This window comes from Hyposmocoma kahamanoa, unplaced genomic scaffold, assembly GCF_003589595.1.
Source record: "Hyposmocoma kahamanoa isolate Upper Pololo Valley unplaced genomic scaffold, ASM358959v1 160, whole genome shotgun sequence".
NCBI lineage: Eukaryota > Metazoa > Arthropoda > Insecta > Lepidoptera > Cosmopterigidae > Hyposmocoma > Hyposmocoma kahamanoa.
In genome coordinates this window covers 3,580,835-3,596,923 of record NW_020653575.1, presented here as the reverse complement: position 1 = coordinate 3,596,923, position 16,089 = coordinate 3,580,835, and the positions used below count along the sequence as shown (strand labels likewise).

The following is a 16,089-nucleotide window of genomic DNA, read 5'->3' as shown; positions in this document are numbered from 1 at the left end:
TTCTAAATAATTGAAATTTGAAAAAAAAAAGTTACTGAAACAAAATATACAACTTAAAAAAATACTATAAAAATCTCTCTAAGTAAAGGTGCTTTTCCACCAGGGAGGTGACACGATAATTGAAATTTGGCAAAATTTTAATTCTTCTCTAGCGCATCCACCGTGGCAATGGTCTGGATTGGCGAGAGTGGGCGAGTCGGCAATTGAAAAATTTGTTTATGTAACATTGAACCGTATTGTTGTCTACATAGATATTACACTCTGTAACGAATACACGATATCTCGCGCGAGCTCGTGGTATCTTTTAATATTAATCGCGTGTTTGTCGATACAGTCGTTTGCAATGAAATGTAAACGTTGACACTTGTAAATATTAGACATTTCAACCTTGCGTAGTGTTAAAAAATATGTAATCATGACACCATTTTTAAAAAGGTATGCATTTATTTCAGAGGAAAGTAAACAAGCTACAAAGATAAGGTAAAAAAAAGATTTTCGAAAATGAAATGTTCTTATTTTTGTAATATCTAATATTTATATGTATTCGAAAATGTGTCAAGGTTTACATTTCATTGCACACGACTATACGCACGATTTGAGATTTAACAAAAGATGGCTCATCTGATTCTTTTGCCGATAACATGTTTAATAATTGTTGTTTTGCTGGACACGTTACTTCAGCCGCGTGTTTATCGCTAGACGAACTGAACAGCACCGAATTGTCACTATCCACAACCATAGCGCAAACTCGTGCGAGCAATGGCAATTTTTGGTGGAAATATGCAAGCGAGATTTCTGTTCTCGTCTCGTCTCGGCGGCGGAAAACCACCTTAAACTCTGCGGAACATTTTTTTACTCCCTCCCTCTGCTCGCATTTATCGTCATTTAGTTTCGACCGCGTGAAAGCATCAACGTGCCGCGTAATTTTTTTTCACACCCTTACAAATCCGCACTAGGAAAACCCTGCATCGCGGGTGCCAAGGACACGCACATAGACAACCACAAATTACACCCAAACTCACGAGAGAAATAAATGAAGGCCATACAAATACTTCTCCTGGCCCGGGAATCGAACCCGGGGCCTTTGCGTGGCAGTCCAGCATGGTAACCGTTCGGCCACGGAGGCAGTTGAAACAAAAACCGAAATTGCACGCTGATTCCCGAAAGTATCGAAATAACCGGGAAACAATTTTGAATTCCCGGTTCTTTCATTACAATAAAAGAACCGGGAATTCTCGGTACTCTCGGGTCCGCGATTTCCCGGTTTTGAACCCTAATATTAAGTGATAAAAAAAAACCATTCAATTGGAGGCATGGGAAAAAATATTCCCGCTCTTACTGATCGGAGGACAGGGAAAAACCCGACATTTTGAGGTAAATCATACTAAATAAAGAAGTGCAAAACTATTTAAACAACATTTTAGGAATGTTCTGTTAAAATTCATTACGCCCGTCACGCTGAGGCATAAGTTGACAAGTTTCATATGCTTGTAATTTCACCAGTACCCTTACCCTTCTAAACCGCCAGTAATTCTCACATGACTGCTTGGCGACAAAAGTAGGTAAGGTGGCAGTGCTTCCCTGGACGAACTCTTTCATAAGGAGCTAGGAGGAACTAGCACCTGTTTGTCAGACCTGGGCTAACCGCTTTCACAACTGACCTACAGAACGAATCAGCAGACCTCACGAATTTGTCTGTGTCAAGATAAAGAATCTTTATTAAAACATTAATCAAATTTATATATTAAAATCACTATATACTATCACAAATAATAAAATTATCAAAATTTATTAACTCTTTTGCCGTATGCATACATTGTATGTGTGCATAGAAGTTTTGAAATCATCAATCCATTTTTCTTATCGTATTGATGGCATACACTATTTTACAAATTATATATTATGTACCATCGTCATGAAAGTATTTGATGATCGGAGTAACTGGCGTAATATACTCGTCGATTCTTGCCCGGAAAGGAATGTTACGTCGTGCGGAGAGGCTCCTTTCGTGCACTATCTCACCTGATGTTAAGCGACGATGTGACCGACAACGGGACGCGTTTGCCTAAAAACTGCTTATACACTGTAGCCTTGAATAGCTCCAAATTGTACTTTTTGGAAAAAAAAGATACCGGTAGAGCATTCCATTTCTTTGCCGTACGCATCAGAAAGGAGGAAGCAAAGTGCTTAGTGCGAATAGGTGGAATATCAACGACATAAGAATGGAGTGCTCCTGACCTTCTAGTCGACCGAAGGAACGGTGAGGGTGGAACTAAATTGAAAAGTTCCTGCGCACACTCCCCGAAATGTATCGGATAGAAAACCGACAAGCAGGCTACTTTTCTGCAATGGTCGAGATTTTGTAGCTTCGACTCCACAAGATAGTTGTTGTTAATAAAGTGTCTTTGCTTTTCGCTCCACCGAGTCCAAGGCAGCTAACTGGTAATGGGCAGAGCCGTCCCAAAGGTGGCAGCAGTACTCCATACACGATCATATCAATCCATTATACGTCTCGCGGGTATCCACTAAAGAAAGGGTCAAGGCATAGGCTGCTATGTTGAATTCTTTCGTAAGGAGCAGGTTTCATTTAACTGCCTCCGTGGCCGAACGGTTACCATGCCGGACTGCCACGCAGAGGTCCCAGGTTCGATTCCCGGGCCGGGAGAAATGTTTGTATGGCCTACATTTATTTCTCTCGTGAGTTTGGGTGTAATTTGTGGCTGTCTATATGTGTGTCCATGGCACCCGCGACACAGGGTTTCCCTAGTGCGGGGCTATGTTGAGTGTGTGCGTTATTTATTATTATTATTATTATTACGATGTTTTTCCGCACCGTCAGTGAGAGGTGTTGCTATTAAGCTTTTACGAATGTACGTAGAAATTGTAGTCCTATGTACACATTTCGACCTTTCAAATGAAAACCACTGTCCCCCTGGTCTATCCATCGGATGTAATTACATTTCACTTTTCTTTCTTGGGTTTTCCTTTTGTGTACGACCAATTGTTATTACTCAGTTCATTAAATTCGGACGAACATGCGAGATTGAATTTGGAATTCGTTTTCCGTATTATCATCGGAATACAGGGTTATTTTGTAATATACTAACAAGACTGTATTACTAACATAATTAACAACAACTCTATTTTATTCCGTGACTTTTAATAATTCGTCACATTTTATTTAGTACAAAAATATTTTTTTTTAAATAGATCCCTCTAAACGGTATAACTCTGTACGGTAACAAAAGAAAGCGGGAGTCGTCGGGGAGGACGCTCGCACGCTTGAATGTACTACCAAATGCAGATCTAAAAAGTGTCAGATAGTACAACAAAAATTTAAGTTTCTTTTTGATAAATTTACCACGTTTTGTAAAAAGTTCTTACGTATGATGTTTGTAATATTATTCTGCGAGGTTGTTAGTCTTTTATAAATAATCCTGTATATCAGATAAAATGTCAAGATAATTAATCTGAAACTGAGACATTTAGTTATTTACTTAGTTACTTATACATGTAACAAGCCAAGAGACGTAGGAAATTTAATTTCTGATTTGTGAATTTTCTTCCTTTATTATTTCACATTCTATCGTGTGCTTGTGGGAAGATATTAAACGTTTAATCTATCTAATTTGTACCATTTTACGTTAGTAATAGTCAACTTTATAGGATTTAAATGAAGGTCATTATTTTGAAAAGGTGTAATTTATAATAATTAATACAAAGATCGAACACTGAGATAAAATTACTTCGATCCGGCTGGATTCGAACCAGCGTCTTACTCTCTCGACGCTATGCCAACTAAGCCACGATACGAACCAACGGACCTTACGAATTTTTGTCTATGTATTTGAATTTTTTAACTTTTTTAGTCTTTAACTACTTTTTTAAAGATGTGTATTATTTGCTTAATTTCGTTTGATATTTGTATAATGTTATCTTAGTTTATAATGTAAATATAGTTCATAGTGTGTGCGCTGCGTTCGAGACAACCGCTTTGGTACGATACCCGCTTGATATCATTTTCATTTATTTATTTAGTCCATGGTCTACAATTATTTGCCTTAAACAAATATATTAATTCTATTTTCACATCTACTTACGTCTCATTTTGAATGCTAATCGTAATTAATTAATTTTCGATATTTGTTTAATATTTACCGTTAAAAAAAGCCGTGGTACCATAATGGTTTGACTTACGGCCTTTCATGTGTTTTCGGAGCTTTTGTACAAAATTTAATTGAAAAATTTACCACATTGATCTTTTCGGCGAAGGAAAATATCCTGAGGAAAACTGCACACATCTGCAAAGTAATTTCATAATTATTTAAAAAACCAATATCACTGCATACACAATCTCTAGCCCATGCTAAAGATTTTTTATGTTGCCAAGTGACGAGACGAACAACTTGTGCGTCTGATGGTAAGTGGATGTGACACTACATGAGACAAAGTTTATAAGTCACATGTGCCTGTAATTTTACCAACACCCTTCAAAACTGGAACGCAGTAATGTTCACATTGCTTGCCGGGTGAAATAGGAACGGTGACAGTACTAACTGGACGAACTCTTTCACAAGGAGCTCTTCAGTTACAGTTAGCGACCAATTCGTCTAATTAACTAAAAATGCGGACAATTTGGAAGGTAAATATAGCATTAAAAATATGCTATCTGGATTTAGTCATAGGAAAAACACACACTTTGCAGTAATGAACAAGTTATGATTCACCCGTGAATTCATGATACACAGACGTTAAAAATTAATTCACAAATTCTACAAATTTACGAAAGCCATTTTTTTTGCTATAAAACATTCGTTTGTGTTAAAGTAACCCTTTTGGCTGTCTTATGTAAAGAGTTGTATTTTTAGATGTAACTTTAGACGCTAAATTGCACTGGGGCCCAAAAGTAAGCTATCGCAATGGGTCACTACTGCAGTGTACGGGATTAAAAAGCCGATACCTTTAAGACGTAAAAACCACTAGATTGGTTTACTTTAGCTACTTTCACAGTTTTATGTCATACGGAATTTTGCTTTTCGGTGGGTAATATAACTGATGTTAATCAAATGGTTATCCTGCAAAAACATCCAGATAAGGCAATTAAGACCTCAGAGTGTCTTTGAGAGATAAACAAAATTACCATTCTTACCACAGGCTACACCGCAAACGAAGCTAGCTAACTTAGCTCACGTAGTTGCATGCAAAGCTAAGCGTGGGGTTGAACGGTGGTAGAAGAGCGACATATTTTACGTAGCTAGCGGGATCATTGGGTTAGTTTCGTTAGCTCGGTTAACTTAGTTCGAGGTGTAAACCGAAGTATTAACAGATGTCCCGGGTACGTTAGTTTAGCTACGTTCGCGATGTGGCTTGCGCATTACACAAGTATCAAAATATATGTATAAAAATGTAATGTTTTATAATTATTAGTACAAAGATCGGATACTCAGAAAAAAATTCCTTCGATCCGGCCGGATTCGAACAGACGTCTTCTAGCATACCGTGCCAGACGCTATACCAACTAAGCCACGGAACGAACCAGCGCAGCGCATATCACGAATTTTGTTGTCGTGTCTTTGTACTTATTTGGTTTTTTCAACGACTGTTTAGCATTAATAATTATGACAAACTAGTGTAGTAATTTCACATAGAACATAATTGAATCTCAATTCAATAAAAATTTAAATGTAATTTTTGTTAAGAAGAATAGTATTTTTTAAAATTTCCGCCTTACCTATTTCTGCCGCCAAGCAGTAATGTGTGAACTACTGCATTCCAGTTTTGAAGGGCAAGGGTGCGAATGAAATTACAGAGAGATGAGACTAGTCAACTTATGTTTCTGCGTGACAGGCGCAGTTGCAGTGTCCTTCAGATCTTTGCGGTTTAAAGCCCTGATTGACACTGCATCTGCTATAGACAAGCGTGTCGCTTAACATCAGCGCACAACTTGTCCGTCCCGTCATTTGGTATTATAAAAAAAGAACTAATTATAGGTTTCAAACCACGATATTTTTTCTTTCTGTTTTACAAAACGATTACACGCTCCATGGTCACGGGTTGACTCACCTTCGTCACGGGTTGATTCAATAACATTCTAAAACCGTTTAAATATGTATTTTACCCATTTGTTACATTTTGGCATAATCGACCGATAAATGGGATAATGCATGCTTGATTGACAAGAAGCTTATTCACGTATGTATTTTTTGACTCCCTTCAAATTCTCAAGTTTGTTTCCTTGCTCCAGCGGTCACTTTCCCCTTCGGGTAGTTTACGTATTCACGTATGAGTATGACATCAATTATAAAATGTAATAAGCCACCATTTATGTTGTTGCAGCAAACGGACTGTGTCACCGAGCACAATCCTGAAACGTGAGCAGAAATGGTTGAGAATGCTCGAAAATTGGGAAGCCTTCATGAGCAAGAACTACAAGAAAGTGCGCGAGCGCTGCCGGAAAGGTACCTATATCACACTTTACGACGTATTTGTAGGAAATAAACTGGTTTTCTGTTCCTTTGCTAGATCTATTTCAAATAATTTATTCTCAGACATTTTTAGTTTATTATGCTCTATACTCTATAGGGCTATGTAGTTCCATTAGGATTTACAAAAATGTAAACCAAAAAACATTGACGTCCGCGCTAAAAAGTGTCCGCACTTGTAAGGCGCTAAAATAGTATACAGAGCGCCAAACTCCGCTTTAGTCTTCATTTGTTCGACTGACAGCGCGATACTGCGATGACATTACAATTTAAATTTCGAATAGGTTGACTTGGGACATTTTTTTCGTGGTTTTTGTATTAGACCCGTCGTCCATTTATTTGTAAGTCAATGCCAAAAAAGAAAAGATGTACAGTATTTGGTAGCTAGTCGTTCACGACATTTCTAGTTTATCGCCGTCTGAGATGCCATTTTTTGTTACAGCGTAGGTCCTTTGACCTGTAGACATAACATCATGTCGTAATGAATATATAAACGAAAGAGGTATGCCCGAAGTTAGTTAATCCAGCTAAAAGCGCAGTAAAGTAAAGCGTAATGGTGCGTAATGTATGGCTTAGTCCATGAATCTACGCATGCTTCGATCGTGTCACAATTCTTTCGCTTGTAACTTTTAATATAAAATTTCTTACGTTCCTACACGTGCTAACTAATTGCAACATTTTTAGACAGCCGCGTACATCTTCCAGTAATCAGACCGCAGGCGGATTTGGGGATTTTTTTAATAAAAAAAGAAAATATGTGCTCATTTGAACTCCCTTCTGATATGGTGGACAGTGACAATGAGGACGACGATGGAGCATGAACACCTAAATAATAGCCATTCACTCTCGCCATGACAAGGCCCAAGTTACAGCGTTCAGGGGATAAGTCTGCAGGCTGGGGATTTCCATAGCCGTTCGCCATATAAATGTGGAAGCAAAACGCTTCGTGCGAATCCTTGGAATACCCATAGCATAGGGCTGGAACCCCAGCCTACTACGTCTATTCCCCCGATGATGGAAGCGGGAAGGCGGAATAAATCGTACAATTCCGTCGCACACTGTCCGTAATTTACCGATAAAGTAGATAGATAGATATATAAAACATTTATTGTCTTCCCACAAGCACATGAAATAATTATAAGGAGAAATAGACACAAAACAGACCATAGCAAACATCTTATACCTAGTTAATCAGATAACAATAACTTGTGTGTGCTGCAGCAAGCAACAAGGTCCTAACTCAGTGTGAGTTTTGCCAAAAAGCATTGCACTGTATTCCGCTATCACCATTGGGGCATCATCATGCAGTGCATCAATAGAAAAATAAAAATAGGTAAACGTGTGGATAAGCAGTCAACTTTACCCTAGCTTCGACCTGACATACTTCTTTCGCTTACAACTTTACATAAAATCTCTGTCGTTCCTACAAACTGATTCAACGTTGTTAGACAACTCGCGTACATCTTCTGGCGACCATGCCAAGAAATACCTGCCTGCGGCTATTACCAAACTTAGACGTCAAAATCGATAGTAAAGTTTGTGCATTGAAGCACCATTTATGTTCCATCGGCAATCAGTTTTGCGAGCTCCAGTTGCTAGTTACAACTCAGTTTATTCTCCCAACGAGAAATCGTTCTTGTTGTTCATCGCAATTGATATTCCGCAAGCGCGCGTTCAAACTTTAAAAGGATTGATAGTGTTCTCTTTGGAGATTTGTTCGTGTCCGTGTTCCGACTTCACAAAAATACATTGTGTAGGCAAGAGCACATCAAACTTGACACTTTGGAAATGAAATATTTTTTTCTGATCTATTTTTGTTTCAGGGTCTTTACAGGTCACGCGGCCACGGTTTATTGACACTTTGGATTTCGAAACACTCTTATCACAAATGTCATAGGGTTGAATTTCAATGTTAAGTGGCTACGCATGCTCTTGTTCTTTATATACTCCTACGTTTTCACCTATTGGGTTATTAGGTGCTGGTGGTTTTTTTTTATAATATCGAGTGACGGGACGAACATGTCGTGCGCCTAGTGGTAAGCTATACGCCTGCCTGGTTCGTCTCAAAGTTGTCTCTTGTGTTGTTCTTAGTCAAAAGAAATAAATCATTATTTTCTTCTACTTTACTTTGGCGCGACGCTTTTATATAGATAAGTTTGTTTATCCCAACATAGTGGTTAATGTTTTCCAATGTGTTATGTAAATTGTAATGAGCTTGAACGACCTAAAACATTAATCTTTTATAAAGTAACATGCTTGCTCCAGTTTTCTTTGATAATTATTATACTTCATAAGAAATTATATTTAAAAAAATGTACCTGCAAATTAGGGTTGCACCAAACTAGCCAGCACGCTTCTGCACAGCGTTCGTATTAAACGTGTGTTTTAAGTTAGATTAATGATGATAATTGTTTCGACAATTTCCGACAGAGAACTCAGAAAAACAAGACTAGCTGAGACTTCGTCCTTTCCATCTCCATATTCTGCCCTTATAGCCGAAAAGCGCTATCTCAATTGGAAGAAGTTTTGAGAAAATCGAGTTTTTGTAAATTGTATTTTCGCACCTTCAACTTATTTATGCGTATTTTTGACTAATAGATTCATTGACATACCTACATTATCCATAAAATGTACCATTATACCTATTTTTTGAGATACCGCTATTTTGATTATAAAGAAAGGTTTCAAAAATTGAGATATAAATATACTTCTTAGTGGTTTTTTAAATGTTTTAAGTTAGATAGCGGTATTACTATTATATTATTAGATGCAAAATTATTGCTATATAATATCTGTTCATAGAATATTGGCACTACGCCACGTACCAGAATTATCTTGTTTACAACTCTGTCAGTCAACGGAGATTAATTAATTCCATTTCATTCCTTTCCATCATCGTGAGACTAGACATAGGCTGGGGTTCCACGCCTATGTTGTGGATATTCCAAAGATTCGCACGAAGCCTTTCGCTTCCACATTTATATGGCGAACGGCAAAGGAGTGGACTTCCCTGCCTGCAGACTTGTTCCCCGAACCAGGGCTCCGTCACTCGCTCAAGGTTATGGGATAAGTGCCTACCGCTGAGTGCGCCGACGTCGGCGCAAGCTCTCATACAAATCTTTCATTTACGGCTTCGCACTACTGCGCACTCTCCGAGCTCTTGCTCAGGTTCCTTTGTCCTTGTAGTGAGCGCTTCATGTCATTGGTCATTTCAGTAGGCTATTATAGCGTAGGTATCTTCGATTTTGTATGAGAGTGATGTATCTGTTACTATTAAGTAATCTGTGCCCGAACGCCATAAAGTGGGTCTTTTCAAGGCGAGAGTGAATAGGGACTATTTAAGTGTGCGTGCTACATTTTCGACCTCATCGCCGCTTTCCATCAGGTGAGATGGAGGTCAAATGAGCACTAATTTACTTCTAAAAAAAAAAACAACCATTACCAGCTACCATTTAAGAATTCACAAGTTACTTCTTAATTTTTAACCGACTTCAATAGAAGTAGGAGGTTCCCAATACGATTGTTTTTTTTTGTATGTATGTTATGCGATAGCTTCGGCATTTGTGAACCGATTTTGGTGATTCTTTTTTTGTTGGAAAGAGGGTACCTCATTAGAGATCCCATTTGAATTTGAAGAAAATATTCCGCCACTAAAGTGGCAAACTACAGGATGAATCCGATTTCGCGCACTTTCCGGTAACCGATTTCAGTAAAATTTGGCAAATAGATGTAATTCCACGAATTTTTGAGGTCGGGTTTTTAGTATCCTGTATGAGGTCATTATAAATGGGTTTACGTCTTGTTCCAAAGGCATACCAGCATCCGTCCGACCGAAAGCATGGCTGTACCTCTGCGGCGGCCAGCTGCTGTTACAACGACACCCTAACGATTACGAAGAACTGCTACAAGCCCCTGGAGACCCCAAATGCATGGACGATATCAGGAAGGACCTTCACAGGCAGTTCCCGTACCATGAAATGTTCATTAGAGAAGAAGGACTTGGGTATGTTAACAATGCTTCATTTTTCTTCATCTTGCTAATTTATTTCTTTGAATCATATATGTTTTTCGCCTTTCGCAGTTAGCTGGCTGATCATGTTAGCCACAGGTGTACTGCAATATAATTTACAGTCTAGTTTCATTTCCAATTACATTATTTATATTTTATAAATATAAATAATGTAATTGGAAATGAAACTACACTCATCAAAAGTAAATGTATATAAATAAATAAAATTATTTCTTGAATAACTTATTGTACAAAGGAATAAATAAAGACTAATTATGCGAATCAATGTAAAATACTAAATTACTAAGAGAATCCTGTGTTTCAGGTAAAAAGTACTAATAATACAGGTGGATACATTATTAAATTATAAACAAAAGAATAATTGAGCTCGGATCAAACACCGTTTTTGCCAATTACATACAGTTACTTTTTTAATGATTTTTTTAATAACATTAGTTTTTTTCTGATCGATTTCATAATTTTGTAAATAAATAAATAATTTAATAAAATATAAATATTGTTATTCCATTTTAATGGGGTAATCTAATATTTAAAAAAAATACGTTGGTCCCTAGACACTTTTGATGTGTTTGATATGTAACTATTAACAAATAAAACCCTTTCTAGCTCTTAAATGTCTATTCTAAGGTTGCCTGGAATATGTTGCTACTTAGCAATAAGGTCGCCTATTGTACAATACTTTACTCCGTGACACTTACATTACTGTTCTGAGTTGTAGTTGTAATTTTTAATGTGCAATAAAGAGTATTTTTCGAACTGTTTTTCGGATCTAAATCTCGTATGTTTTTTTTTTCAAACTAACTTAGACCTATAAACAATGGTTTGTTTTAAAAATCACAACGATCGGAGAGATACTGTCACTGCACACGTCACCCTGAGACATGAGTTGACGAATCCCATGTGTATATAATTTCATCAGCACCCTTCAAAACCGGAACGCAATAATGCTCATATTACTGCTTTACGGTAGCAGTTCCCTGGACGAACTTTTTCAGCCCTACTGCTAACTAACTGTACGTATTTAGTGATGAAGGGTGGATATTTGGAGATGTTAAGTGACTCGGAGAACAAATTTCTCATTCAAACCACTAGGTATTGTGCTATATAGATCCTACGCTATTTACTTGTTGAGATAGATTACGTTTGTTTGTAGCAGGTTACGGTTGTTAGTAGCAGTAGAGATAAAATAATTCGTCCATGGAATAACTGCCACTTTACCTATTTCTGCCGCTAAGCAGTAATGTGCGCATTACTGCGTTCCGGTTTTGAAGGGTAAGTGCTGGCGAAATTACAGACACATGGGACTTGTCAACTTATGTCTCAGGGTGATGGGCGCAGTGGCAGTGCCCCTCAGATATTTGTGATTTAAAACTCGGAGTGGCACTGCAACTGTTATGGACAGGCGTGTAGCTTACCACCGGGCACACTACTTGTTCGACCCGTCAAATGGTATCATATTACATAACATCCTTCGAAAAAACTTTATCTGATAAAATTACTGGTAGCTCCAGCAGACAAAGACTATCCGTGCAAAGCAGCAGTATCTTGGCAACATAGCGCTACGTCGGCTACACAGCTCTACGTTGGCTACATAGAGCTACGTTGGCTAAATAACGTTATCCATACGATGCATAAATAATAATAATTTACGTATTTTCGGACAACACAAATCCATATATAAATAAGTAACAGAATTATAAAATATGTTAGTAGTTATTTTAAATAAAGATTGCAAATCTCTAATACTGATAAGGCAGTTAGTAAAGAGTAACTCTATGCCACTTAAATGTTTCAAATAAAAAAAATATTGTAAATGTTATTTACAAAGAGCAACCCCTAGAGTTTCTTGCTCATTCTTCTCAGGGGAATCTGCCTTACGAATGAGCGGTAGAGTTTAACCATTGTGACGATTTCAAGTGTATTATTACGCTTACCTATGAAATAAAGATTATTTTGAATTTGAATTTGAATTAAAGTAAAATTGATTCTAAGTCCGAAGTATAGAGCTCACTATGTAGCAGTACAGACTTCTAATGACGTGACAACCGTTGGTGTCGAAACGTCAATAATTATTACCATTTCAAAGTGCGCAAGGAACTTGTTATTACACAAAATTACGTAGCAATTACGTTAGCTTTATGTGCTTCAAATTATTTATCTCTTTGCAATAACATTTCCTGCATTGACCGTGACTCGATTGGCTCTTACAATTATTATAATGCGGTGTTTCTATGAACACTGCGCAAAAAAAGGAAAACCAATACGACACAGTCGCCCTTGTCACACGTATGGTACCTATGTAGTGTGTTGCTGTTACTAGAACCACTGAAAATCAGCGTCGTAGCACTTACAAAGAGACCGTAATAAGCTGAGTGGAAGATGGCTTCCGTAATAGCATTGCGCACACTCTTATGCCATTTTTGTTACATAATTTATTTTAAATTTGTATTGAATTGATATTCAATTATTTTTTTGTGAAATTCTCCACTAGTTTCTTATAATTATTAATACAAAGATAGAACACTTAGTTTCTTCGATCCGGCCGGATTCGAACTGATGTCTTCTAGCAAACCGTGCCAGCCGCTATGCCAACTAAGCCACGGACCTCACGAATTTTTCTTTTCTTTGTTTTAATAATTATAACAAACTAGTGGAGTAATTTCACAAAAAATAATTAAATATCCGTTCAATACAAATTTAATCCATAATTTGTTACATCTTTTTAAATTAGAAACTATGACCAATCATTGTCAAGATTTCGTAGTGTTTATCATTTGTTTGTGCGCGTTTTTAGCAGTTCCTATAGTAATCGAGGCTTAAGGCACTTCCGTTGTTGTTTTTCTTCCGTGGGTTCGGTCTACATAAATTTATTAGATGTAGAGTATGAAAGAACAAAAGGCTGTAACAAAAATGCCATGATATTTTTATATCATTGCATTTTTGTATTATCTAAGGTATAACAGTGTAAAACACTCCCTAAACAGTCTTACGAACAGTCTACTTACCTCAAAAGAGCCTATAAGTACGTATTCTAATGATGAAAAAGAAGTAAATCACGCGAAGTTAGGGTTTTAAATGAGGTTACTTCATGAGCACGTCCTCTCGCTTTAAGAATTTTGATGGGATTGATGACGTAACGAATCAAAGTAAGAATAACGAAAGGAATTAGAGAACGATTCAAAATTTCAAAGTAAGTGGCCAGAAGTCCGAAAAGCGGGTGATAAAAACTGAGATGACAATGAAGGAGATCGCATCGTCACATGGTAGAAGGAATTGCCTAGTTTGAGACCACGTAAGTCACAAAACGTTTATCTCATTCTGGGTTAAGTAGATGTATTTTCTTGGTTTCTTACAATATTGTAATGACAATTTTATTGACGTGTAGAGAAACCAATTTTACGTTCAGAAATGGCATAATCTTGAATTTCACGTATTTTGACTTAGAACACTATTGTAACAGCAGTGCGATATATTCTTGATAATAATAATATTAACGCACACACTCATAGCCCCGCACTAAACTCTGTGTCGCGGGTGCCATGGATACATAGACAACCACAAATTACACCCAAACTCACGAGAGAAATAAATGTAAACCATATAAATATTTCTCTCGGCCCGCGAATCGAATCCGGGGCCTCCGTGTGGCAGACCAGTATGGTCACCGTTCAGCCATGGAGGTAGTTATATGTAGTATGTTATTAATATTATTAAATCTTTCTTATTTCCAGACAACAAGAACTATTCTCTGTGTTGAAAGCGTACTCAGTACTAAATCCAAAGGTGGGATACTTCCAAGCACAAGCGCCGGTGGCAGCATTCCTCCTAATGCATATGCCAGCTGTGCAGGCTTTCTGGTGCCTCGTTAGCATCAGCGATAAGTACCTCAGTGGATACTACAATCCTGGGTTGGAGGTGAGTTAAATTGACCAAGTGCATATCTTGACCGTGACAATGTGTAGTGTAATTACTAATACGATTTTGTATACAATAAGCCTGAGAGGAGACCCGTGCCCAGCAGTGGGGCGTATAATACATATTACACACAGGAAACGCTTCTGATAAGATATTATATTATGTGCTGTTTGCCTATTATTGAGTTTACACTCGAGTAATTTCTGCAGTGTTATTTTATGTTATCATCGAGTATATAACCAGAAATAGAGACGAAATGTCATTTAATTTGTTTGAAAACTATTCTGCCAAATCATTACGGTGACAACTGCGCTCCGATTGGCCAACCCGAATTCGAAAGAATTGATGGGTGTCGTCAATTGTTTCACTTCAAATCGACCAGTTTAACTTGAGCGTTTGCTAATAATGGACGATTTTTATTACCGACGAATGTGATTCCGTTTGTTTTGTAGTTAGATGTTTTGCTGTTTTTCCCACATCACCGAATGGATCAGCTCCCCATTGTTACAGATATTTATTATCTATAATACAATAAATACAGAATATTTTTGAAATATACGGAGACGTCACGCAGGTCAGTTGTTGGCGCTGTACTATTTCAATTTTCTAATTCGTGATTTCAGCACAAACGGGAGTTGATATTTAAAAGTGATATAAGGCCCATTTGCCTGATGAGTTGCCAGGTATGGATGGCCCTTATTTCGTCTCTATTTCTGGTTATATATTCGATGTTTTTATGTTCATGTTTAATAGAGTATTTCAGCTGGCGTATCTAATAAATAAATACATAAATGTGTTGATGATGATATGAGACCCATTTTCCATACCACTACTACAAAGATCATTACGTAAAGATAGCACACGACTTGTTTACCGCTTCAGCGCATACTTCAGCGTCAAGTTCATGGTTAATTGACTTTCTGTCTTAAACAGCGATTTTCTGTTCTAAACAGGCTCTACGAACAGGGTTTTCAAACACTCACACCCTGGAACCAATATGTGCTGACAGTAACTTAGTGTGTGATAATTCTTACCTTAAAATATGATTGTGAAATTCACAAAATTTTAATGTTTTCTTATTGTCCAAGTAAATAGATTGATTTCCTTTTTTACGAGATTGGTAAATAAATAGGGTTATAAGCCATTCACATACTCCTCTCTGACCTAATGCATGCTGTCAGAAATTTAATCAAAGTGATGAATATATTTTATTATAATCAAAACTTAGTTGTAATACCGACTTCTATGCATTAAGATACGGCATATAAATCATTGAAAGCATAAATCAATCTTATATGGCTAGACGGAAAATCGACTACGGAAGCGCACCAGTCTTTATTATTTTTCTTTTTACACAGTTCTGTACATGTGCTTGTGCAAATTGTACAATTGAATATTTTTTCCTATAGACTCCTAAGACCCAGCAAAGTACAATGGTAAACGCTCAATGTACATTACAATTCACAATATTATTTTATGCAGTCATGGCACAATGAGGACTCTTAATGTCGAGTACCGTGTTTAGTAATAGGTACGAGATTTTAAGCCCTTACTATGTAATGATTACATACTATACTTTTTCTACGAGTAAATAAAACTCTACCAACATTGAATGTATATTAGGGGTTAAAGTATGAAATTGCCGTTTTATTGCAATAGGTT

General features: G+C 37.1%; 1 protein-coding gene across 1 annotated transcript in view; it reads left to right on the top strand.

Annotated features, from left to right (window-relative positions):
- Nucleotides 1–16,089, top strand: part of LOC113225389 (TBC1 domain family member 10B) — a 36,235-nt gene that overhangs the window by 15,283 nt on the left and 4,863 nt on the right. The window contains exons 2-4 of the mRNA XM_026457687.1: nt 6,337–6,458; nt 10,293–10,485; nt 14,244–14,427. Coding sequence (XP_026313472.1) covers nt 6,337–6,458; nt 10,293–10,485; nt 14,244–14,427 — 499 coding nt within the window. The remainder of the gene's footprint in view (nt 1–6,336; nt 6,459–10,292; nt 10,486–14,243; nt 14,428–16,089) is intronic.